This window comes from Gastrolobium bilobum, unplaced genomic scaffold (assembly GCF_033153095.1).
Source record: "Gastrolobium bilobum isolate Gb01-03AN ecotype WA unplaced genomic scaffold, APGP_CSIRO_Gbil_v1 utg5148, whole genome shotgun sequence".
Classification (NCBI taxonomy): Eukaryota; Viridiplantae; Streptophyta; class Magnoliopsida; order Fabales; family Fabaceae; genus Gastrolobium; species Gastrolobium bilobum.
In genome coordinates, this window is record NW_026898045.1 from 143,866 (window position 1) to 171,330 (window position 27,465).

Below are 27,465 nucleotides of genomic sequence, written 5' to 3' on the forward strand. Positions count from 1 at the left end.
CTTATCATAATACAAATGATGCCATTTGCTTGCAAAATTAAGGATAACTGCAGCAGACTAAATGTAAGTAACATCACCATCATTAGTGGAGCTTTTACTTTCGTTGCCTCAAATTTCAACATCCCGTATACATCGTAGTAACTAGTAAATAAAATCAGCTCCCAAGCATTACGGAAATTACAAAAATATAAACAAGCAGGAGGAAGGTAAAGAAACAAAAATTGGAATGCTAAACTTAAACAAAAATACGAAATTTTTTATGCAAAATATTATCTACGCAGGAGGATACCTTCTGAACCCTGCTTCTGCATGTCATGTCATTTATACAAACTGTATGATCTGTTAAAGCACAAGAAAATTCAATTAGAGATGTGATGAAAATTTTAAATCAATGCAAGTCATCAACCACAAACAAATCAGCAAGTTAATCAACGGAAACATAATTAATAAAGCTACTTGTTACACCCTCATTTGAGGCTGATACAAAAATTTTGACAGTAAATATAAAAGGTAGATAATATCTGGCAAGAAAAAAAAAATGAGTTAAAGGTCTAAACAGATAATCAGGTCACAATGCAAGCCCTCCTCCTTTTCTTAGAGGGGGAACGCACCAATATGTACGCGACATGGAGAGAGCTAATAAGTAACTACTAATGAGATACAAACTTAGTTAACAATATACGTTCTTCTTAAGAAAATGGAAAGATTAAAAAGGAAAAAGTGGTACGTCACCTGACAATTAATTTCTTAGCAATGCTTCTAGCATGCTCCAAAAGCTGAAAGCTTTTGGCATGGTCATCATCTAGTATTGCAGCTTTTAAGTTTGAATAGAATTCCTTGTAAGCTCTACCAAACTCTTGACGTGGACAATCATGTGGTTGAGCCATGAGCTGATGTGGTTCTTGCCCTTGATCAATCATCGAGGCATCCAATAGCAGCTCCTTTCCTGATCTACTATGTATTCTGCTGTTTACTAGTGCTTCTAATTTGGAAGCCATGACAATGGCTCGACTAACGCAATGGGATGGTAACTGAAAAGCATGATGTTTCCAGTTGTCTTAAATGAGATTTAAAATTAGAAAATTCAACAACTTATCATTAGCGAGCTCAGTGCACAAGCCTAGATGCCAAGGCAATCCCAAAATTACTTAGCCCTAATGTTTGTTTGCAATGAACAGACTTGCTCTAAATGAGGAAGATTTACATTTGTGTCAAATATTTCTCATCAACTCAAACAAAATCAACCAATTGCTCTAGCAGCAGAGCAAAGTAATATATTCTATAATTCTGTGAATTTACCTGTGCAAGCTGGGCCACTTTAAATCCGAAACTCCTTTCTGATACACCAGGCACGAGCTTGTATAGATAAGTGACATCTTCATGATCCAAGTTGGACTTTTTACTGGCATCATCGTGTGAGGTCAGATGTGATACGTGATATGCTGCCACAGAGCCTGGAAATTCAGTTCCCAGGTTGGCAATCTTTGGATAGTGAGTGACAAAGAGGACCATGCTTCTTTTTTGCTTTAGAAGATAATGTAAAGCCGCATAAGCAATGGCCATACCATCATGTGTACTTGTACCTCTCCCAAGCTCATCAATGATAACCAGTGAATGTCCTGTGCAGCTATGGAGTATATGTGAAGTCTCACTTAGTTCTTCGAGGAAGGTGCTTCTCCCTTGCTGAATACTGTCAGAAGCACCCATTCGGGTGTAGATCCCATCCAGGACATGCAGTTTTGCTGATGATGCTGGGACAAAGGAACCAACCTAGAGAGATCAGGGCATGTTTTAATAAAGCAATAGCCGTAAGAGACACGGTTGCCAAAGAAAAGCAGTAGGTGAAATCTTTAGGAGATGGAAATAGTTCAACAACTTAAGTTGATAATAAGGGCAGTCTGGTGCTATAAAGATCCTGCTACGAGTAGGGTTTAGGGAAGGGTCAAAACCATTATGTGGGTCTACGCCGCCTTACCTTGCATTTGCAAGAGGCTGATTACATAATTGAACTTGTGATCTCTGGTTCATCCCCTTCAATTTAAGTTGAAAATATAGAAAATAATTTGAAAGAAAAAGATAAATTAATTTCAAGACATTTGATATATCAGAACCTTTCCCAGAAAGAATAATTTCCCTTAGTCATCTACAAAGTAAAGCATGTGCTCTAGGCATGATCTAATTACCCAAAACATTGAGAACATCATTGATATATACCTCTATAACATTTATATAACAAGGCATCCAATACCTTAGTTAGGGATCAAATATAACGGATACGGTTTATGCATTAATGACAGCAAATTAAAGAAGAAATATAACAGACACTGTATATTCTACCTGAGCCATTATAGCAATCAGAGCCACCTGGCGAACATAGCAACTTTTTCCCCCCATATTAGGTCCAGTAACAATCTGACAGTACTCTCTGTCTGCATGCATGTTTGTATCATTTGGGACAAAATTGTCTTGTAAGGTAGTGTCCAAAATCTGCACAGAAATGACTTACAATAATGAGCCTCTGGTTACCAATCAACAATGAGGAACTTGAATCAACTATGACTAATTTTGATGTTTCAGTATTCTGGTTATCTGGTATCAAATAAATAATACAAAATAAAGGGTTAAGTGAACATCAGATAAAGTTGCATAGGTCATTCAAACACAAACTTTTTTATCCTAAAGCCAATGCTCTCAGCCCTCCCAGAAATCTTAGAAAAGCTGACAAACACTTTGCAGGAAATAAATACACATGATGACATGCATTAAATACAACAACCCAAATGATGACAGGTATGAATTTGCAACTCAAATAGATTCAAATAAACAATATGCTGAATTTCATATGAACTTAAAAACCATTTAATTCATACCGGATGTCTACCACAACAAATTTGTATCTGAACAGACTCATTAGCATCTACAAACACTGGTTGAACATATCCCTGCCGTAGAAAACAGAGAATTATATTACAAAATATGGCAAATATTTGCTGGCAGTTAAGAACTCCTTCAAAAATAAACCTTATTTCTTGAAAGAATGGCAAGTGAATGCAAACAATCTAAAGCAGCTAAAGCTTGAACAGCAGCTTGAAACTCAGGATAGTATTTACTGAAGTCCCTCAGAAAGCTACCCCAAGCAGCTCGACAGGCAACAGTTAGCTCTTCTTTTGCTAATGATAACTTGTCCAATGCTGTCACTACTTCAGGAGGGTGATACCTATTTGTTTTCTTTGTGCTATTTACCTTAACCCAGTTTGAAGGAACCTTTACATCAGTTGATAACTGCAGCCAAAATAAAATGAATAGCAATTACAGCTTATTCACAATCAAGCATTAGTGCAATGGAAACATATAATAGTTTTGAACTCAATTGTTAAATCATAGTTTCTGACTAAAAAACAACAAGAAAAAGACAATTGGAATTAAATATTAAGATTACGGAAAGAAAGGAAAATAAAACTGAGACAGTTAGTAATATCAACTTCAAAATTAGAAACAGTCAAAATAACCAATTGGCAACAGGCAGTAAACATTGCCAATACATCCCTTCCCTTCTTTCGAGGAGTGCAGGTGGGGCAAGGGAAAGAGAAGTATGAGCATAATTTTCCTTAAAACCACTCCTCCGGTTTATCAATTTAAGAGTTAAGACAAAAGTTTGGAGTACTAAAAATATCATACAACATCCATGCAATATGAGCAAACGTTCAAGATCAATTTTTTTATTTTTGGGGGGGTTGTGGGGGTTACAATAGGCAACAACCAAAAAGTGAGAAACAAAACACAAAGAACTGGAATACGAAATGACACTTTGTAACCGTATTTCCAGCATCTGTGATGTTGAAATATTAAGGATTTTCCATGTTTCAATTAGACTACCTCTATCAAATGAGTTATGCCAGAAACACACAAGAATTCCAAATTTCGCATTCCAAGCCGTTTGCGATACAAGTCAATCAATGAATCTAATTGCTCCACTGCCATCCGAAAAGCCTTCCGAGTTCTGATGACCTATTCATAGTAATAATATCAACAAGGTTCAGGATTAAAGCACAAAAATAAAACGAAGCCCAACAAAAGTAAATTGTAAAATGTAAATTTTTCACATAAAGGACATAGACAAACCTCTGGAAATTGTCCCTCGGATGCAATGATCAAATTTGTTAGATCTCCTTGATCAGCACAGTCTTTGTTTAAAGATGACAACATTTTTGCAGCATTGCCAATAACGCTGGCAGAGGAAGCCGTCAAAATTAACTTTTTTAAAAGATTAGACCGCAATGTAGTATTATGCCCCTCTCCAACGTTTAGCTGCTGAAGCAGTTTTCCAGCAGACAAAATTGCTTGAATAACTGCAATGAACTGTAAAAATGACAACATGATTCAAGCAATCAATAGCTAGCAGCTCTGGTCAATTAAAAATCTTCTGAGAGTCAATTTATACCCATCCAATATGATATATGAAGAATCCAAATGCCTATAACTGTTCAGATATAGCAATACTAAAATTCTCAACCATTGCTTTACACTGCCTTGAGATTCTGCAGTTCTCAAACAGTAAGATCATTTTCACCCAAAAAACATAATAATTTCATTACACTTGTTCACTTCCATAACCCTGAAAAATTCATACATGGTTTAAAAACAGTCTATATAGATTTTTATATGGACTATACCTTAGATACTAACAATATATGTAAAGAACCTTGGGATACACCACCCCAAAAGCTAGCTCAAAGGGTGGGAGTGCCTAAGGCCTTATAAACTCCACATTAGTTGCACATACAACCAATGTGGGACTATATATCTCAACACGCCCCCTCACACGAGAGTCCACTGGGCTTGAAGGGTGGACAATGGGCTTGAAGGGTGGACAATGCACAAGCTCACCTACCTGTGTGAACAAAGAAATTCCACTTGAAGAAAGCGGGGGGCGGGGGGGCGGCGAGGATCGAACGGCTCTGATACCATGTAAAGAACCTTGGGATACACCACCCCAAAAGCTAGCTCAAAGGGTGGGAGTGCCCAAGGCCTTATAAACTCCACATTAGTTGCACATACAACCAATGTGGGACTATATATCTCAACAATATACAAACAAGAGAAGAGAGATTTACTTTTAATGCACAAATTCTAAAGACCTACTAAAAGAAGCCAAAGTTTGTACAGAAAATTGGCAAACTCCTGATATATTCCTCATATTTTGGTAAAGATTAAAGAAACACTTATATATTAGGCATCAAGGCCTCATCTGTGCCACGCTCATGTTACACTTGCAAACACACTTGTACAACTCGAATGGTGTACTGAATCAAGCTTTTATCCTTGGTTGCTCCCACTCAAAGCCTCAAACCATGTACTGTAGAATTACTAAAAAATTATTGGCATGCTTGTTGTTCTTAAATATAATATGGACCAAAGACTCACATCAGAAGGTTGAAATCTTGCTATGTCCAAGCAGAGAATCTTGCCATTAAGTAATTACATAATATGTTAAGTTCTCTTCCAACCTCCATCTCTCGTGTAAAGCTCAGATGTGAAAAGAAATGACAAGGAAGATGAAGACAATTAATTAAAGGGGAAAACATTTGTCATTTTAGGGCACAACTTTGTGTCATTTTAAGTGAAACTTTGTGTTATTTGTGGAGGAGAGAGAATGTAAAAGGCCAACAAATATATACCAAAACATGGTCCTTTTATTTAAAATGACATAAAGTTATGTCCTTTAAAATAACAAACTCTTTTCCCTTAGTTAAATTACAAAATATAGTGAAATACATGAGTGGACCAACAAGAAGCCATCTCTCACCTCAGCTGGGGAAGCAGTGCAATGGAAAATTCTTGTAATCCCACGCTGAATATCAGGTGCCCGGCCCAGAGTAGTCAAAACCAACGAAAGTACGTATGCTAACATAGATTGCACAGTTGCTACATCAGAATCTTTCTCAACACATCCAAGATTCTTCGTGCCATTACAAGATCCCATGGACTCTGCAATTTCAGATACAGCATGAAGACGAGCAGAAATCAAGGTTCTATCACACAATGGGTGAGATACCTGTATCATGTACAAGAACAACAATTAAAGAAAGGACTATCGAGAATTCAACATTCAATGGTGGTATACAGGAGTGGAAGCATCCAATACCCAATGCCTAAGAAGCCTGGAGCCAAATATAGTAAGAGTGTGATTCATAATTTGCAACAAGGAACCACTTTCAGATCCATCACTGTTATTTCTTAAAACCTGAAAACATATGAAACACTCATTAGCAGCAAGAATCTGCAAAGGAAATTTTAAGCTGATATGAAGAAAACACCAAACAATTCTAGCTTACACAAGAAAACTAGTGGAAAATAAATTTCATTATATGTTGTAAAATAATAGTATGGAATCATCCATGATCTTGTGGCCCCTTGTAAAAGAATGCAGCTATACATACTGTGGCCACTAGCCAGCAAGAAGCCATGATACTTTATTGCTATATTTTTATATGAATCTACAAGAACTAATACCTGAACCAAAGAAAGAAAGGGCAGTTTAGGTTTTGATTTGACTGGATGTGATTAACTGTGCCAATTTATCCATGTACCTCAGCAGTGCCAAAAAGAAAATGGTAGTCATAGTGTACATTTGTAGGAACAGTAATTAGTGAAGACTATGGTGACACAGACATAATGGAGAAATTTAACTGAATATTAGCTTATCATAGTTATAATGAACACCTTTTGTTAGATCTCTAAGTATCAATAGTAGTTAGTTACATCCGTTAGTTAATTAGAGAGGGGAAAAAGACCCCCCTGGCCCCTAGTTAGTTAGAACATTATAAATAGTAGGAGGGAAATAATAGGGATGAGTCTTTTGGTTTGGAAGTGGAATTTGGGAGGGAGAGTCCAGGTCTCTCGAACACCTGGAAGAGTTCTGTACTATCATGTATTTTCATTTCCTCATCTCTGAGCTTGTATCTCACTGATACAGATCCAGGGACAGAGGTTTCTTTGAATAAACTTTCCATTTCTTTCCTACATTCTGATCCAGTTCTATCACCTTTCTGTTAACATTTGGATGAAAGTCTTCAAAGTTTAATTACTTTGCAAAATGATTGTGAAAACAATTTCATCCCCCACACATAAGCACAGTTAATAATTGTCATACTTCCAAACAAAAATATGTTCCGGTCCTTACTAAACATTCTCAAGAAAAGAAAAGTAAAGTGTTTATTACCTCCAGTTGTTGAAGTGCATTGGCTGAGAGGCTCATTTCCGTATTGCTCGAGAAGGGCCTTAAAGATGCTCCTGAACACAGAATTCTTTCAAAACCAAATTCCTTTAAATGGCGAATACTTAAGGCCAAAGCTTGGACAGCCAAATCTGGCATGTTCATCACCTCCTTTATATACAAAAGAGAAAGAAAGATGGTTATCAATAGAAAGTACAAAAAATGAAATAAAATTTGCAGGCATATGATTTTCTGGGGAAGAAAAAATAAAACAAACAAAACTTAAATAGAAAAGAGAAGTATATGAAAATTCAGCAATTGGTTGTATTCATCATAAACTAAAATCAACTATGATAACAAATTCCAGTGACAAGATTATTAATCAGAACACAGATGTTGACTAAGAGAACAATGCATGCTCAAACTAACAAGCAATTATGATTTTAATACTTTTCAAAGCGTACTGTAAGAATAACAACTTTTATGAATATCAGTAATTGACTAATTGGTACCTTGACGACCAACTGCTGACTTCTGTGTTCAGACAAATCATTGCTTCGCATTGAATCTGGTGGACTGTCTACATGCATGTTCTCATACACTGTCATTACTTCAGCAAGAGCACCTCCACCAGTGAAGCAATCTCGTGAGGTACGCTCCACACGAACATTTGAGGCAGGTCCAGCAAAAGCCAGTAATAACTAATAATAGATCACCCAATCACATCATAGGATCTTAGGGAGGTAGAGAATTGATATTGGTTATTTTGAGTTTTTCTATGCGGATTATTATTGTAAAGCATCTAGTGATCATGAGAATATGTCTCCATGTTAGGATTGCATGATTTAAGATGAGCATAAAATTTTCTAAAAATATTAAGGACAACAACTATCAAGTCAGAAATAAGCTTGCCAAGCATAAAATCATTTCAACAATCTTCAAGTGGTTAAAATGTCTTTCTGTTTGTTTGAAGAGAAGATTTCTACGAATACTCAGGAACATGACGAAAATAAGAAAATTGTTTCGTGACGTAGTGAATTACACGAAATTTGAGAGAATGAAAAATCATGTTGTACAGGAAAATATGCACTATGCATAAAGGGTATGCGTATAAACTCAAATTGATCCTCTAAAAACACATGTTGGTCCTCCAATGATTTTGGACATCAATTTGAATGATGCTTATTTTACACTTTGACAGACCAAAATTGATGTTCAAAATCTTTGGAGAACCAAATTGAGTACGTTAACTTAAATATAGGAGACTGGATTAATTCATACCGACCACAATGGAAACACCCTTGCATTATATTGTGTCGATAAGTGGTTCAAATCAAAACATCCAATACTAGCAACTTTGGTCCTCTGTTCAGATAATTCAAAATTCCATCCATGCATTCAAAAGAGAATCTAAACCAGATTGTCACACCAAATATCTGAATCAAGATAAGGTATTTGTATTGTATCACCATCTTCCAAGTTAGCAGTTGAAACATAATTTTTAATAATCAATGCATCGAAATGTTTTTTGGAAAAAGTGTTTGTCATTTTAAATGACAGAAAATTATGTCATTTTAAGAGAGATACAGACACAGAAAATTTGAATTTTAAATTAAAAAAAACCACTCACTTTCTCTCTCCCATGATTTCTGTTTTTCTGTGTCTATATCTCTCCTAAAATGACATAACTTATGTCATTTAAAATGACAAACACCAAACCCTTTTTTTTTATACTTTCCCTTTATAATAAACATCCTTGCCTGGAAATATTTCGCTTATTCCATCAACCAAATAGCGTGAAATATTTATTTTAAAAAAATGAATTCAGCTATCGAAATGATTCCAATTTTAAACAAGAAGCGATGTTAACAAACGACATAATTCAACATCATCCTCTAAATTGTTATCTCTTCCAACAAGCAAGCCCTGAAGTCAGGCCAAGAAAAAAGTTACCGTGAAATCTGGATTTCAAATTCTTTCTGACAGGGTCCATGTACGATACATAAACAATTGCAGTTTCAAGCATCAACCATCCATCAATCAAAATCATTTCAAATAAAGTGCAGCAACTATAGACTCGAGTTCTATTTATAACACAACAGAAACAATAATACAATTCTTAAAAAGTGAGAGTTCATTTCTTCTAAGACTATTAACACTCTTGCAGATAAAAACTACCTTCTCTGTTTGGCTGGAAAGAGGGTCCCCAAGAAGCAACTCAGCGGGAGACAAGCTCACAATAACAGCCTCAAGCGCAATCCTCAAAAAATTGTCATTAAACTCTCCATAAACAACATCCCCCGTTGATATCTCCACAGCAACAATCCCAATCCTCACATCAAAACCACTTTCCACCCCACAATTTGATTTCTCTCCCAAAATGCTCTTCTCCACAACACACAGCAAGTAATTACTCTCTGACCCACACCCCTCTTCCTCTCCCCCCAAATCCTGAGCCGCCTCCAGCGTGGCCTTGGTGTACAATGCCGACAACCCTCTGCAAAACGGGCCTAACCGGTTCGAACCGTGAGCCTTAATGGCAGCAGTCTCGGTCTGCTTAACCACACCAACCTTATACCCTGCACTCACAAGCCTCCTCACATGGACATTCAATCGAAAAGTTGGTATGCTAGCAGTCAAAAAATTATGATCCATATGCGCATAAATACCCAAAACCCTAGCAGCATTCTCAGCATCTTGGCCGAAAAAACGGTACCTGTAACCGACTTCAACCATCAAAAGAACATCAGGGTATTTAGCTTTGAGCTCCAACACCTGTTGCTCCAAAGGAGTGTACTTTAAGGGTTTGGAGGACGAATGGGGTTGTGAGTGTGGGGAAGGTTCGAGAAACTTCTGGAGGAAACGCTGGTGGAGGGAGTGATCGGGTGGAGGAGGGAGCAGAGGGTTGTGTGTGTGAGGGGACAGTTTGGGGAGTTTGGGTGGCTTGTGAGGGGAAGTTAACTGAGAAGTTAGGAGGCGTTTGGATGGAGAGAAAGTGACGGTGGTTGAGATTTTGGGAGTTGGAGGGTTCTGAACCGAAGAAGAAGATAAAGGTGAAACTGAATCGGTGGTTGGTGATGGAGTTTTGGGTTTGGGCGCGAAGAAACGGGAAATCACTTGTTGTTTTTGCTTTCCCATGTTGACGGTGGTGGTGGCGCCGGTGCACCGGAGCGCACGGTGGTGTGTTTGGCAAGTTAAGTAGATTTGGCGCGCTTCCGCCTTTATCAGAAGAAGGGTATCGTTCGTCCCTCAAGCTTCTTTTATTTTTTATTTATTTTTTCTCGTTCCCAGTCCTCCTCGTTGAGAAATACAAACAAGACGAAAATCGTCGAAGAAAAAAAATATTAAATTGTAAAGAAATTTTTTTACTACATTCACGTAAAAGTAAAAGTGAGTGTATTCGAAAATCAAAAATCTGTTTTCCTTTGAAAAATAAGTAAAATAAGAGCGCGTTTATTAAGTTTTAGAAAAGTACTGTTATGACATAATTTTTTTATATTTTTTTAGAAGATACTTTTTAAATTTCTAAAAAAGAACAAAAACATTTTTTAATATTTGTTAGGAGAAAGATATTGTCACTGCCAATAAATTTCACTGTTAGATTGATTATGTTGATCCAACGGTTATTTTTATTTTTATCTTTTTATGGTTATGATTTCTCATATTTAATATGAAAGCATTAAATATGGAAAATCATAACCATAAAAAGATGAAAATAAATATAAAGTATTAAATATGAGAAATCATAATCATACAAAGATAAAAATAAATATAACCGTTAGATTAACATAATCGATCTAATGGTAAAATTGATGTAGTAATATTGATAGCAACATTAATTGGTTGTTACAATATTCTACCCCTATTTGTTATGTTTAAAAAAGTATTGTAAATACTTTAGGCATATTTTTAAATAAAAAATATTTTTCCCTTAAAAAGCTTAAATAAACGAGTTTGAAATACTTAAGTGTTTAGTTACAAATATTAAGTCAGCTTTCTATATATTTCACCATCCTATCCAACACAATTGGATAATATATATTGAGATTAATACCACTTTATCAAAGAGAAATATACAACTCATTAATTACTACTCCATTGTTTTTTTTAGTCAATTAGTTGATGCCTTGAATAATGACTTTTTATTATCAATAGATTTCAAGAATTAACAATCAAGTTGAGAATGGATTCTTAATTATATATATTAGAAACTTCATCAATTCCTAAGCGCTAGTTAGTTCTTAAAAATTGTTGGTGGAAAATCATTCACTAACTAAGTTATGTGAAATTTTCACATGAGATGATTCACTTCCTTCTTTTGTTCAACATTTTTTATATATTTACTAGTTTATCAATTATCCAATAATTCAGTTCAAGTAGTGTTGTAGTCGTTACAAAGGGTGGACTCTCTTAACAATTTTTTCTATTGTTAGAACTCAAACTCGATACATCTCAATAAGAGGGACAAATTCCTTGCCACTCGAATACATGATTGTTGACTTTGTTCAAATTTTAAATCCTAACAAGACATTATACGATATTTGAATTTAATAAATAGCATGTTCAGCAATAAAAAAAAAATAAAAAAATTTGTTCTAGGGCTACCAATTCATTCTATGGAGCAAAAAAATAAATCAATTTCATCAAGCACAATCTTTTACCAAATTTGTTCCATAGACTAAAAATTAATAAAAAAAATTATCTTTTGGAATGTTGTCATACACACCCTTGGCCCAATAAAGTCTTAATTATAGGTTTCACATGCCTTAATTTAAAAAAAAAAATATATGATTTGAGCTATTTATTTAGGGCTTTACTAATTTACAGTTGCATAAGGGAGATTATCTCCTATTACTTTCACAATCATATAATGGGACCCACATAATTATCAAATAAAAAATACAAATAAAAAATTTAAAAGTTCAATGTCTCTGTAGGAAAATAAACTACTCTCCGACGGATGGAGAGTAGTTTTTCCCATTTATTTATTTAAGCCTTTTTTTTTTGGAAACATACTTTAATTATCTCTTTGAGGCTCGTAGGCTTCCATTGAAATCTTCACAAACTTTGACTCTTTGAGTTGGCTATAGGATTAATTCGAAGTGCATGACAGGTCAAGGATAAAAATTTTAAGCCCCTCCCAATGGTGACATATGGGGATTGAACCAAAATTCTTTCCTCTCCATTACCTTTTAGAAGTAAGAAAAAATAGAAAAAATGTTTAAATAATTATTTTGTTTTATTTAAAATAAATAATGTGATATAAGTAGGCTTATTGTTACAAAAGAAGTTGGTATTTTGAAGTTATTTATTTAAAGGTAATATTGAGAGTAAAATACCATTCTCCTAATTTTATTCTTTTTATACGTAAAAATGGTATTTTGAAGTTATTTATTTTAAAATTTGTGAATGTGTTGTTACTCTTTCTATTATTTTGATTTATCTTCTATCTTTGAGTTTGTAAATTTGATAAATGTATTAATATTAGTTATGAGAATGATTTATAATCAAAATTATAGAACTACCTTTGGTACCAAATGGATGTTAATGCAATATATAATATTTTACTGAATGATTATGATGTGACTGACCCATAAGGAGATTATAATAGTTATAGAGCAAGCGACGCCTTATCATGACTCGAGTTCCGCCATACAAAACCTTTTACATACAGAACTCAACAGAATTTGGCCGCTCACAGAATTGAGCACTACTCATTTCAGTCAGTGACGGACCCAAGCAATTTTATTTATATCTGCACATTTAGGGATAGGGGTTCGGTGGTAATGCCCCGATTTTTTTTTTAAAAAAAAGTTTTAAATGTATTAAAAAACAAAAAGAATATAAACAAAAAAAGAAAAGAAAATTAGAACTTACTACAAAAATAAAGTACCTTTTGAGTTCTCAACAAAAACTAAGAGATCTAATTTAACCCCTTAGAAAAAAAATGACTCGTGATCCCTCTGAATTTCAAAATAGACACATGTTAGTCTTTTTAAGGGACTAATGTAGGTCTTCTTTGAATTTCAGAGGAACCACAATTTTAACTAACTGGGTATATTTTGAAATTCAGAAGAACGGATAGTCGACTTTTTTTTCTAAGAGATTAAATTGGGCCCTATAATTTTTTTTGAGTAAATACCCTTTTTCGTCCCTGGAAATATTTGCGAAGCACAATTTAGTCTCTCGGTTTAAAAAAGTCACATTTTAGTGTCTAATTTTTGAAAAAAAGGGACACGTTTGTCCTTCTGTTACATGGATTGTGACGGCCCTGTTGACGGAGGACAGGTGGAACGTTAAGTGGCTGAGTCACTAACGTCCTGGCCACGTGGATAGAAAGCGACGTCGTTTAGGTAGATGTCTTGTGTCTATCCCAATGTTTGGACAGGTGACCCTTGCATGAAAGGGTCAGTGACCCAAATTCATCCCTGTCAAATTAGGAACCCTAAATCAGCCTAAGCCATGAACAAAAAAAACCCCAAAAGCTCCCCACGATGAAGATTGAATAGAGTGTCAAGTAGAAGGTGTTTACTGGCTATTTTCTGGTGCGTAGAAGATGAGTATGTCATCTGGCTTGGGGGGATCAAGTGGGAGTACGTCTATTGGTTGTAGAACAAAGGGACTACCTGGCGGTCGAAGGTGCAAATGTGGGAGGCAAACAATCGTCTATACCTCCAAAACAGAGAGAAACCCAAATAGGGCATTCTTTGGGTGCCCTAATTTCAAGGTATACATTTGTAAATTGAGTTTTGATAACTTGGAATATTTGCTTACGGTGGACTGAAATTTTGGCAGGATAAGAAGCCCTTTTGTAATTTTCTTAGATGGGTAGATGATGTATGTAATGAAAGCTTGGAGCTTGAAGATGGAAGAATCAACAAGGTGGAGTTGGATGTTGCTGAAATGGATTTCAAGCTGAAGCATGTGGACATGATAATCAGTGACCAATTGCAAGCTAAGTTGAATGACCATGGTGTGAAGATTAGTGAGCAAGAACTGAATATCAAGGTGCAGAAAAGAAAGCTGAATGAGCTATACCTGAAGATGGTGGAGGAGTTAGATAAGATGGACAAGGAAATTAGGCATGTTGCTAGGGTCTTAGTTGCTACTTGTGTAGGGTTTTTGATGATTTATTTTTTGATTGCAATTGTTGTAACAATTAAATGTAGTGATCGAAATGTTTTTTTTCTTCAATGAAATGTAATGACAATGTAGTTCTGTTTGGTGATGATTAAAATTCACAAGATGCCATGATTACATGGCTTTGTATTTCTGTTTTATGTGCTATAAAATGTGAAATTGTGTATACTCGACCCTTTCATGATATACTAAGAATATGTCAATAGCAATTGTTATTGAGTTTTGGAGTAATACAACCCACATGGCAATGAACATATGAAGTTTAATACTGTTATGATTACACTGTCATGATGGGGCATAAGCTTTTTGTATAGGGGTTCACTTTTTTGTTGTATTGGCAACAAAGTTCATGACTGTATTTTTTTGTACCCCCATAGGTTCTGGTGCCCATCATAGGTTTTGTTTTTTGACAAGCCTTTAATTATGATGGAAGGGTATGCAATTGTAACTGACTACAACTTCCTTTTTTATATCAGTTGTTTCCCATTGCTGCAAGCTGTATCTGTATGCTGATTTGTTAATTTGTGTACGAATCTTTTTTATTCTGGCTACAATGCAGGTGGTCCAATTCTGGGTACTGTTTGGTCGTTGCTGTTTGGACAAATTTGAATGCAATGTGTTCATGTCCAATTTTTGGATTGCAACTTGTATGAATTGCAGCTTTTGAATTGCTGCAGCTTGCTGATTTTTGAATTGTTGCATTATGTCTTTGTGATGAACAACTTTTGAATTGCAGCTTGTGTCCAATTTAGTCTAAACAGGTCATGTCCAAATTTTAATTGTCAGGGACCAAAAAGTGCCCCGATATATTTTTTCAAGGACCTAATTGGCCCTCGATAAAAAATCCAGGGACTAAATTGGGTTCTAGTTTATATCATCAGGGTCCAATATCCAGGGACTAAATTGGGTTCTAGTTTATATCATTAGGTTCCAATATCCAGGGACCAAAAGTGCATCTTCTTAACATTATTCATCACAGTGGTCAACAAGTCATTCAATTTCATTCAAGAAAAACTACATTTCGTATAATGCATTTCATTGTTACAACCATTGCAATCATCACTGCTTTCTCTCCTGCACCTTCATACTCAGATCTTGTTGAACAACATCTTGCACCTTCGTCCAAAATTCTGTCAGGTTGTTCTACTCCCAAATGCACCAGAAAACTTGATCCCCCAAGCCAGATAACATAGTCATCTTCTTCTATGCACCAGAAAATAGCCAGTAAACACATTCTACTTGACACTCTATTCAATCTTCAACAAAATGTGTTTTGGGTTTTTTTTTTTATTCTTAGGCTGATTTAGGGTTCTAAATTTGGCAGGGACTATATTGGGTCACTCACCCTTTCATGCAACGGTCACATGTCCAAACATCCAACTAGACACAAGGCAACTATCAATACGACGTCGTTTTCTCTCCACGTGGGCAGGACGTTAGTGACTCAGCCACTTAACGTTCCAGGTGGCGTCCGTCAACAGGGCTGTCACTTTTCACTTAACAGAAGGATAAACGTGTCCCATTTTTTTAAAAATGAAACACTGAAATGTGACTTTTTTCAACCGAGGGAGTAAATTGTGCTTCGCAAATATTTCCAGGGACTAAAAAGGGTATTCACTCTTTTTTTTTTTATTGAGGACACAAAATATACTCTCTCTTTTTCTCCAAAAATTTGTGCGTGCACTTGCACACACTTGCACCAATACAAGTCCGCCCCTGATTTTAGTTAAATATTACATGTTCCTTTATATATTTATATGCAAAAATCCACAAATGTTTGGATAGAACCCACAAAGATTTAGATATGTGAGAAATAAAGAACTCACAAAAGTATGGGCTTGAGAAGTTTCATTTCAATGTTACATATTATTTTTAATGTTTATTATTATAATGTTATACACATATCATGGGAGAATGATATTTTTCACTAAAGTGATTAGATTAGTTATAGTTCGAAAACCTAATATTACGGAGATTTTTTCTCACGTGTTTATTTATTTGTTTTTATGATAATACTCTAGAAAGTAATCATGCCAATAAGTGTAGCTTTGGAGTAGTATAAAACACTATGAATAAGGACTTTGAATACTGTACAGAGTTCAGTGGAGCAACTAATAGAATAAAAATATTTATTTTCAGTTTAGATCATGATATACTTCGAATGTAATATTGAACTTGACTTTTGTATAGTCAAATTTTAAGAATATTTTTAATTTAATTTTATTATTACGTTGTACTTAATATTATGCAATGTTAACGACCTGATATGTAACAAGGTATTGCACCTATAATTTTATAAATTTAGAGGTTAGGCCTTTTAAAAATAAATCTATTGCCTATTTTTAAAATAAGTTTTCTTTTAGGCATAAGTTTGTTATATTTTGCTAACGACAAATATAGTTTTTTGATCTATTTGCGATATATATCTCTCTATACATATGGAGTATTTTTTTTTTCTTTGCGTCATCCATACATGACACCTATATTGCACCGACATTGACACGGGACACGGGACATGACACATCGACACGTTAATTTTTTAAAAATGACATATTTCGACACGTTGGGACGCATTTTGATATTAAATAATAATTTTAATATATATAATATAATTTATATTTAATACATATAACAGTCTATAATAAGTCATATAATCAATCGAATATTCAAATTTCATAACAAAAATATAAACAAAAATAATTTTTCATACTTTGTTAATTTTTCATGTCAAATTTCATAACAGAAAAAAATATTTTATAATTTTTTTTACCTTTAGTTAATAAAGTAAAATAAAAACAAAAAAGAACGTGTCAGAGCGTTGACCGCGTGTCGGAAAAAGTTGACTGTGTGTCAAAAAAATATGTCGGAACGTGTCAGAGAGTTGACCGCGTGTTCCAAAATATTGATTGCGTGTCGAAACGTGTCTGCGTCCCACACACATTTTTTTTAAAAAATGTGCGAATCCGGGTATCACAGCATGACACATCCATTTTGGTAGCTTTTTTTTATATTTTGTAATTATTATTTGTTGATATTACTTTAGTCATCTAAATTATTTTTAAAGACATATTATAATTAATTTATAATAAAAATTTTATTAAATGAATTGAAAAATATATTTGTAACAAAATAATAAAAAATAAAACATGTGACAAAATATAAATTCTTCGTTCACAAGATTGGATTAAACTCGCTGTTGAAATGTTTATATAAAAAAAAAAACTCGCTCTTGAAATGGGGTATTTATATCGCAGGTATATATATAGGTAAAATTATTTATCCGGCTGCTAGACGTCTAGTAATAAATCTTACACCGTTGATTGATTATGATTCTTCGTATTTTAATATTTTCACCCACCTTTGTATGATTATGATTTTTTGAATTTATTTGTTGAACGTCAAGCTACTGGAGAAAAGTAAAACCCATATATATATATGGGTTATGTTTATCTCATTTTACATGAGATAAACATCTCTCCTACACACACAAAAAGGGTTGGGTCCCACCACTTTTTTTTTCTCTCTCCTCTTACATGTGGGTCCTACTTATACTTTTATTTCTACAACATGAGGTAATTCTTTTCCTACAACATAAGAAAAATATATCCCTATATATATATATATATATATATATATTTATATATATATATATATATATATATTTTAAAGTAGCTTCCTTTCTCATAATTTCTTTTTTAGTTTTAATAGAAAACATATTATCATGTAATTTTACATTATTAAAATTAAAAAAATTTAGATAATTCTGATCATCAAATAAAACAAAATTATATCTAAATTTATATTTTAACTACTTTTTAAAGAATTTTAAGTATAAAATAGAATAACACGTCAATTTTTTTTTTTTTTTGTCTATCTTCTTTTACAAATAGAGAATGTAAGACTAATTACAAAACTGAGTGTTGTTATATATAAGGTCAAGCTTAAAAAAGTATCAATTTTCATTTTTTATGACTGTTCGATCCTATGGAATCGTGTAAAGATACCTTAGGGTATATGCTCATAGATATCTTAGCGATAAATATTCTGATTGATTTATAACCAATACTCCAATCACTCCGCACTATCAACAGACATATACCAAAGAAATGAGTATGTGCACAGTGTTAACAATAATAATAAATAAGTGTAAACGAAGTCTTTAGCCTTTTATTTTCAACCTCTAAATTATAGGGATAAGAGTTTTATCCCTGTATCTTTATTATCTTCTATTGTTGAGATGTGAATAAATTGTATCATAATCTCTTAAGAAATATGCGGTTAAGATATGGATCTATTTACCATTTTCACTCTAATTTTATTTTAATCTCATATTTCATTATTTTATAAGTAGTTTCCATTACAATGACCATATGCGGTTAAGATATGGTGTTAGCTACTTTGTTATTGAGGGGAGTGGGCCATGGCCCATGATCTGGTGTTGAGGTCTGGTTTATAAGTAGTTTCCAATTTCCAGCATGAAAGCCTCGAAGACAAAAACATCAACAATAGAAATGATATAAAACCCAAAACCCAATCATAGGAATTTTCGAAATACAAACACGGATTGAGTTTCTTCCATTCTCTGCTTCAACACAACACAACATCTTTTCTGAAAAAACACACAACACAGAACAACGCAAGATGGTGTCATCTCAGGTGGTGAACACATACCCGCTGTCCAGCTACACCTTCGGTACCAAGGAACCCAAGATGGAGAAGGACACATCTGTCGCTGATCGTCTCGCTCGCATGAAAGTCAAGTTTGTATCTTTCCTCATTTTTCCACCATTTTTTCTTTTCTGTTATATTTGAAATTGAAACGGTGGTTACTGTTTAGGTCACTGAATATCAGTCAAAACCCTAGAACGCCCTCAATTCCTCTTCCAACACCACCCCAGATACCTATTTCGATTTTTCTTTTATAAAATAGAGCTTTTGCATTAGATTTTTCCACATTATGAAACCTCTGGGGAATTATATGTATTGTGGACTGTTTTTGATATTTGGCTCTTAAGGTTTCCGTCTCTTCAGTAATTTTATTCATTTTTTTTTATTGTTTTCTCTCGTAAGTATGCATCTGGAGAACATCACATTTTTGATTAATTAAAAAAGAAAAAAAAATCTTCATTTTCAAGATGGGGCGCTGAGAATAAGGAGTTTCTGAAGACATATGAAGTTTAGAACAGAACAGTTTTTTTTTTTTTTTTGTAAAGTTAACTTTTCTGAATGTAATTAGTAATTTGAATACTTAAATTGTCACATAGACAGGATTTTGAAATCTCGAGTTCTCTTCCGGTTGAATCTAGGAGAAAAATGGATTGGTGGAAAGGGAAAGGGAAAGGGAAACTTTTTAGAACTGGGGTTCTTCTTATATAACCATTTTACTTGTTTCTTGTCCCGTGTACTGTTCAAATTCATTATATACACTAGCTGTTCTGAAATATAATTATTTCCTTTGTTTCTAAACTTCAGCTATATGAAAGAAGGAATGAGGACCAGCGTGGAAGGAATTTTACTGGTACGTTCAGTATTTTTTTTAAGGTTAAAATATGAGTAGTTTTTTTAAATATTGACGCACGGCTATTTTTTAATATTTATTAGTAGTCATCTTATATAAATTCATCATTAGCTAGAAAATTATTTCTATTATCTTGATTATCTACCAGTTTGGGGTTTGCAGTTAAGAAAATTTTAATTTTTGTTATTGTGGCAGATAAGAAACAATATTGATGTCATGATCTTAACTTTGTAAACATTCTCTTGTTGGATGCTAAAAGTTGGAACTAGTGTTGGTTGAGATTTGAGTTATACTTGTGAATTGGGACAATTTTGTCAATGGCTTGGTGAACTTAAAAGATTAGTATGACAAAATTTGGTTGCAGTATTTATCTAAATAGAAGAATGCTTGGCTCGATTTTATCATACCCTATGTTGCACTGTTGTCCCATCCACTTCCCCCATGCAACTTCAATATATTGAACCTAGTTCTACAAAATTTGCATTGTAGTGCATCTTTATTCGAGTCGATTCAGAAGGTAACCTTATAAACTGTACAATAAGTTAAAATGACAAATTTGGTATAAACTTATCTTGCTGTTTTGGTTAGTAATAAAGAATTGACTGGATAGTGGTAAGACTATGTACATTTGACCCTCCACAAACCTCATAATGGTGGGAGCCTTATGTATTGTGCTGCCCATTTTGAGAGGGTGAGTTTTAGTGCAACAATAAGATTGTTAACTTTTGACTTGGTGGTCACAATGTCTAATCGTGCAAATATCCTCTCTCCTAATGGGGGTAAGGTTGTGTACATCTGATCTTCTCCATCCCCGCAATGACGGGAGCCTTGTGTACTAGACCACTCCTTTTCTTATAAAGGATGTTGCAACAAAGCCCAGACACACTGGGACCATAAGAGCCCAACTAAGTGGAAAGAAAGGGTGGGTCCCACTAAGGCTAAACTCACCTGAGACATTAAAGTGATTAAACATTTAGTGATTTACTTTTTTAATTACTTGTTCTTATAATGTGTTTTCCTTTTCTTTCTGTCATGGTAAATGTTCTATTATCCCGTTGTTACATTCTCATCCATGGCGATTCTGTTTATTCTCCTGTCTCAGTTTTATGCTTTAATTTTGCAGGTACAAGAACACAATCATCCACATATACTTCTTCTGCAAATTGGAAACACATTCTGCAAACTCCCAGGTGGTCGTCTCAAGCCAGGAGAAAATGGTAAGATCTTACTTCCTTTGAATATGATAATCTGCAAATAGCTGCTTGCAATTATCCTAATGTACTTTTCTTTTTGGGCTGTTATTTAACTTTCTTTGCAGAAATCGAGGGCTTGAAGAGAAAGTTGACTAGCAAGCTTGGTGCTAATTCAGCAGCTCTTGTGCCTGACTGGCAGGTATTATTACTTACTTTTAAATGTTTGAACTCAGAAGAGACATGTTAAATTTGGCATTTTTCTACTATGCTCATATTCGTTATTGTTCATTTGCACTTATCCTTGGAATCCTGCAGATAGGTGAGTGTGTGGCAATCTGGTGGAGGCCAAATTTTGAAACCATTATGTATCCATACTGCCCTCCTCATATAACAAAACCCAAGGTAATTTGCCAACACAATATCATTGAACATTCTTGTGTTCCTGGTTCTGTTGGTCTATTCTTACAAGATCATTGAATGTCTTGTATGCAGGAGTGCAAGAAGCTTTTCCTTGTTCACTTATCTGAGAGGGAATACTTTGCTGTGCCCAAAAACCTAAAACTGCTTGCTGTTCCATTGTTTGAACTCTATGACAATGTTCAGGTATGGCAACTGTTTGGGTGCATGTTTAAAGTTTTCATCTTACGATTGATCATAGTATTTAGTTTTGAAACTAATTCACTCAACTTTGCTTATTATTCAAGATATGCTTGTAATTTTATGCTGTGTCATAACATTTGTTCATCCCTTGGTTGCAGAGATATGGGCCAGTTATATCCACCATTCCTCAGCAGCTTTCCAGATTCCAGTTTAAAATGATCACTAACTGAACGTAAATTAGAAGCTTCCATCATTATAAAATACTACTTCCATTCGTTTTTTTTTTTCTCTAAGAACTAGGACTGAGTTAGTAATACATTATTATCATTTTGCATAGACTGGCTAGAGAACCGGAGTTTTGAAGTGAGTTTCTGAATAGAGCAGTTATTTTGTGACATGGTTTGTTTGTTTTTATTCATTTGACTAATGGTTGATTTATTGTGCTTATCAACCCAAGATCGGAATCAACTCGTAGGCTAAAGCTAAAGTCCAAGTGGAAATCAATGTAATCAAATATTTATTTTTAGAGATTCTATCTATGGTACCACTTCCCTGCCCAGTTTGCCAATCTTGGAATAGAAGGGAAAAGGAACAGACATTGGTTATGCATTGCAATTTTTCCTGAGGATTAATGTTAAAAGGAATGGAGTGGTAAATATTATACATGTGAAATTACATGACCCTCGTGTGCCATGATGTGTAAGACCAACTAATGGACAAAATTTTAATTTATTTTTACCATATTAAATGGAAAAAGTTTTAGCGCACCCCCTAAATGCCCTAAGTTGCTGCTAGTGCATGCGGGGTGAACTGCCACCTGATTTAAACGATGATTGCATTTTTTCATTCTTACTTTTTGTGTAACACACACAAAGTTCAAATGCTTTCATATGAATTCTTTAATTGATTATTAATTTATTGTAATGAGAAAATGTCAACGAGGTGGACATGAAACTATTATCGGAGACGGAAGGAAGCAATGTCAACGATAATTTAATTGACATAGAAGTAGCGTTGGGAGTAAGAAAGGAATAAGTGTGTTTGTTGATAAGGTTTGAATAAATTGTTTATGCAAGGTTGTATACTTTATGACCATCTATTAGATGAAGTATTATTCAAGTTATCTTTATGCCATCGATTATATATAATCGTTGTTTCACGTTTTTGCACTCAGATTTGTTTTTGAAAACACAGATATGTGTATATTCGGTTGTTTATGGAACCCCACATGGCTATGAAACACTTTAAAGACGCATTTCAAAACTGTAAAATATTAAATATTACAAAACAAAAAAAAAACACTCCCAAGTTTTCTCATGCATCATAACCATTTTACATTCTTAACTTGAATCCCTTGAGAATTAAAAATAAATAAAATGAAAGAGCAAAATTTTTGTGAAATTTTTTAGTCAGAATAATGACACAGTTACCTCTTAGATGGGTGAGTGGCCTCTATCTTTTTTATTTTATCTAATAACTACTCTTGTATTCTATTAAAATTTTTACTTTTTTCCTTTGCTGTAACTCAGAATTATTATGTAAATCAAAATAAGTTTTATCGCATTTTGACCGAAAGACATTTGGGATTCTTTTTTATAGCACCCCCACCCAATAGTAGCTATTAGATCAAATGTTTATCGCATCAACCACATTCAATTGCAAAGACGTGTGAGGATTTTTGCCTAACAAATGAGTGCATTGCTATATCAGACCAAATCTTTACAATTGGGCCGATCATGTGATATTTCTCTACACAGGCCTGAAACCGTCTTGGGTCAGAGCATCTTGCAGTTGGGCTGCTTTATCCCATGGGTCTTCGATGGAACGCGATGGGGTGTACTTGCAAGACATTCCGACGCTCAAGTCAGATATGGTTCAAACATGTTTAATTATGTATGAGAAGATAATGTACCTTAGTATTGATACATGTATTTATAGTGGAGAGATGTGCAGCTTGGAGGGTGCCTTTCTTCATGGTGAAGGCAAAGGTTCTTCTCTATTGATTCTTGTGGGTGGCTGAGATAAGATGCAGTTTACTTGTCTTGGTGCCAAAGTATTAGAGCTGCCATGTTTAATGTTGAGGAGCTTGATGAGATAAGGCCATTAATATTGTGCAGCTTGACGGCTGTTATGAGCTTGCTGTTATAGATGAGATAGCAGTTTGTGGAGTTTGCTGTCTGTCATGGTGCTTTTAATATTATGGAGCTTGCAGCCTTTTTGGACTAAGGCTTTTCTTCATTGTGAAGGCTTTAATTTTGGGCCTTGTATTTGTATAATATTTATCCAGATTAGTTTCTATTTGCTATAATTTTAGCAGCAGGACCTTAATTCTGGCTCTCTTCTTTTCTTTATTCTCCTTGAAACAAAATTTCCAGGATAGTAACTATATTCATTTTTTGTGTCATTGATTTCATGTCTAGTAAACAATTACATTCGAAGAAGAAGTAAGCCAAGTCAAATCTACCTAACACTTGAACCAGGTCTCATCTATATAGAGTATATTCCCGTTCTAATATATTGTTTAAAATAAGCAAGTTCGGCACTGAAATCAACTAGAGAGGCTTCACTTTCTCAAGAAAACAAAGCATATGCAAGCTGATTCGAGTCTTAACAAATTTGTGTATAACCCACCTTTAACGAGCTTGAAAAGCAATAAGTTAAATAAGCGCTCTATAGTTGACTCCACCTTCGACCTTCAAGAAATATTGGTAGCATCTAAGTGGATGTTTGCATTATTGTAGTGGATGTGAGTGAGGAAGCATGACATATGCACAGGGCTCATTTTGATCAATGGTTGTGACTTGTGAGAGCCAAACCTCGTTTTGATCCGGATAGTGCTTTGTGTGTACCAAAGCTATATTTGACTTAGAGTAGATAAATTAAAAAACTCCAATTGCAACACATAAATGTTTAATAACTAATTATTTATGCTGGGGTAGTATCCTTTGACAATGATATTAAATTTTGAATTTTGATACCAAATTATAACTGTTGATTTTCACCAATCAATAATTATCGTTTATTAAAAATTAATAATTAATTAATAAATTTAATTTTCAATAAATAATAATTATTAATTGATAAAAATCATCGATTATGATTTGGTGTAAAGTATCCTATGTAGTTTATCCATTCTGCTTTTATTGGATGTTCATGATTTGTATATAGAAACTAGTGAGCGAGATTGGCGTATAAAATTCACGTAATGAATAAAAACAGAACAAAGTTTTTGTGGATCTCATGATAACCATTGTGAGTGCAGAAGAGAGGTGTTGACGTTAAAAGCAACAACAAACCATGCCTACTATGGCACAAAAGTTTCGTGGTATGTGTCATTCCTCTGAATAAGAAACATATAAAGGAAAACAATGCCAGACCAAGATTTATTTTAGCAAGGGCGGCTGTTAGGTTATTCCTTTTGTCAGTTTGTGTGCGTTGGATTTTTTTGAAATCGTAAGAATGTCCTTGGTATATATATATATATATATATAGGGAAAATGATTTGTCATGTTACATAACAACAAACCAAATTTTATACACACACAATTCAAGCTGGGTTCCACTTTTGATTTTTTTCTCATTCCACTATATAATGGACCCCACATATATCATGAGTGTGTAGGAAAATGGTTTGTTGTCATGTAACATGATAAAAATAAAACTCATATATATATATATATATATATGAGTTTTGCTTTTTCTGCAGTTACTGCAAATAAGTTATCTGCAGTAAGTCCAATACGACGTCGTTTTGGGACGGAAATTATGGTGTTTTTGTAATTTTAATTTATTTCAGTGTTATTATAGTCTTTATAATTATAATTTTTTAATTTTTCAATTTCAAAACGACGTCATTTTGAAAGTAAATGCAGATAACTTATCTGCAGTAACTGTAGAAATATTTTCCCCTATATATATATATATGAAAAATATTTTTACAACTACTTTAGATAAGATTATTTATAGCTACCCAAAAACTATGTCGTTTTGATGAATGGAGTTTGTTTATGTAATTTTAGTGAATTAATGAAGGGTTTTCAGTAAAATGCATATGATAAAAAAATAAACAAAATTACGGAAACACCCTTAATTAATTTATCTAAAATTACAGAAACACCATTCATTAATCAAAACGACGTAGTTTTTGGGTAGCTGTAGATAACCTTATCTAAAGTGACTGTAAAAATATTTATCCTATATATATAGACTTTAATGTTTCTATAGTGAATGTAGATAAGTTATCTACATTCGCTCCCAAAACGACCTCGTTTTCGGTTGAAAAATTAAAAAGTTATAATGAAAAAGACTATTATAACCCTGGAATAAATTATAATTACAAAAATACCTTAATTTCCGTCTCCAAATGACGTCATTTTGGACTCAATTTAAATAAGTTATCTACATTGATCATAGAAAAAGCGAACACACACACATATATATATATATATATATTACCATTTTGGGGAATATTAATTTTGGATAATGTTGTCTTTTAAGCAATTTAATAAGTAAGCACTCTACCAAAAAAAATATGCGGACATTTAGAAGTTGATTCTTCTATATAGAAACTTGAAATCCAGAAGTTGAAAGCATTGACCAATCTCTGAGAACACGTTGTGGTAAGCTATGATACACCGCAAAACGAGCTCGGTTCGACGGACCAACCCGCCCAACCCATCAAACGAGGTGGGGCGGGCTGAGTTTTTCAACCCATCTCAAAAGCGGGGCGGGGCGGACTCATTTTTTGGCGGGTTGATAGCGGGCATAGGCAGGCCGAGGCGGGTCAGTGTAAAATAGGCTCGGGCTGGCGGGCCAACCCGCCCAACCCGCCAAACGGGACGGGGCGAGCTTAGTTTTTCAGCCCACTTTCAAAAGCGGGACGGGGCGGGCTAACTCATTTTTTGACGGGTTGATGGCGGGGTTGGGTGGGGCGGGCGGGCCGCCCACTTTGCCACCTCTAGATGCACCGATACTTCGATACTGACACGAGACACGATACGACACGCCGACATGTTAATTTTAAAAAATGTCATATTTCGACACGTTGGGACACGTTTTGATATTAAATAAATTTTTTAATATATATAATATAATTTATGTTTAATACATATAAGAGTCTATAGTAAGTTATATAATCAATCAAATATCTAAATTTCATAACATAAATATAAAAAAATAATTTTTTGTACTTTTTAATTTTTCATGTCAAATTTCATAAAAGAAAAAAATTAATTTATAATTTTTTTTATATTTAGTTAATAAAATAAAATTAAGATTAAAAAATAAAAACGTGTCGGAGCGTTGACTGCTGTCGGAAAAATGTGTCGGAACGTGTCGGAGAGTTGACCGCGTGTTCTCAAATATTGACTACGTGTCTCCAGATGTTAACCCCGTGTCGGACACATGTCCGAGGTTGTCCGTGTCGCACACGTGTCCGACACGCAAATTTTTCAAAAAAACCGTGTCCTTCCTTGTTAGGTGGTAAGAATCACACTATTTGTTCATGAGAACTGATAATCGTAAATGGAGTTTTACTATGGTTCAAATTAATGAGGATAAATGAGTCAATGGCGTCATCTATTTTGACAAATATTTTGGAGAACATTTAAAATTGTATTCCAACGGAATTAATTAATAAACTTAAATCTTAATAATTAATTTGTTGCAAAATATTAATTTATGAATTACTTGAATTTTGAATTATGTAACCATTATACAAATCATGCAATTATTCCTCATTTATGTTTTTGTAACCATCACAATAATAGAGCATCAACTCTCCATTCATTGTTATATTC

At 34.1% G+C, this 27,465-nt stretch overlaps 2 protein-coding genes across 3 annotated transcripts; one reads left to right on the plus strand and one right to left on the minus strand.

The window, feature by feature from the left end:
• Positions 1-111: 111 nt before the first annotated feature.
• Positions 112-10,465, minus strand: LOC133312386 (DNA mismatch repair protein MSH3). Of its 2 annotated transcripts, XM_061513563.1 has the most exons (13): positions 9,395-10,465; positions 7,729-7,917; positions 7,223-7,387; positions 6,146-6,244; positions 5,807-6,055; positions 4,123-4,359; positions 3,877-4,008; positions 3,022-3,282; positions 2,871-2,942; positions 2,338-2,487; positions 1,300-1,770; positions 733-1,031; positions 112-339 (listed from the first exon to the last, which is right to left on the minus strand). In XM_061513563.1, the coding sequence occupies exons 1-13, from the start codon at positions 10,352-10,354 to the stop codon at positions 318-320; spliced, it is 3,306 nt and encodes a 1,101-aa protein (XP_061369547.1). In that variant the 5' UTR covers positions 10,355-10,465; the 3' UTR covers positions 112-317. The 2 variants fall into 2 exon arrangements, with proteins under 2 accessions (XP_061369547.1, XP_061369548.1); XM_061513564.1 differs by lacking the exons at positions 112-339; positions 733-1,031 and having other exon boundaries at positions 1,537-1,751.
• An 8,389-nt stretch (positions 10,466-18,854) lies between these two features.
• LOC133312387 (pre-mRNA cleavage factor Im 25 kDa subunit 2) lies at positions 18,855-21,954 on the plus strand. The gene is made up of 7 exons (XM_061513565.1): positions 18,855-19,116; positions 19,829-19,874; positions 20,998-21,091; positions 21,193-21,266; positions 21,383-21,469; positions 21,560-21,670; positions 21,826-21,954. The coding sequence occupies exons 1-7, from the start codon at positions 18,998-19,000 to the stop codon at positions 21,895-21,897; spliced, it is 603 nt and encodes a 200-aa protein (XP_061369549.1). The 5' UTR covers positions 18,855-18,997; the 3' UTR covers positions 21,898-21,954.
• The last annotated feature ends 5,511 nt before the right edge of the window (positions 21,955-27,465 follow it).

Coding starts and splice junctions, on each gene's coding strand:
- LOC133312387 (XM_061513565.1), top strand. CDS start 18,998: ATGGTGTCATCTCAGGTGGTGAACACATACCCGCTGTCCAGCTACACC. Junction 19,117..19,828: donor CTCGCTCGCATGAAAGTCAA/GTTTGTATCTTT, acceptor TCTAAACTTCAG/CTATATGAAAGAAGGAATGA. Junction 21,671..21,825: donor AACTCTATGACAATGTTCAG/GTATGGCAACTG, acceptor CCTTGGTTGCAG/AGATATGGGCCAGTTATATC.
- LOC133312386 (XM_061513563.1), bottom strand. CDS start 10,354: ATGGGAAAGCAAAAACAACAAGTGATTTCCCGTTTCTTCGCGCCCAAA. Junction 6,245..7,222: donor ATGCACTTCAACAACTGGAG/GTAATAAACACT, acceptor ATATGTTTTCAG/GTTTTAAGAAATAACAGTGA. Junction 6,056..6,145: donor CCAGGCTTCTTAGGCATTGG/GTATTGGATGCT, acceptor TACATGATACAG/GTATCTCACCCATTGTGTGA.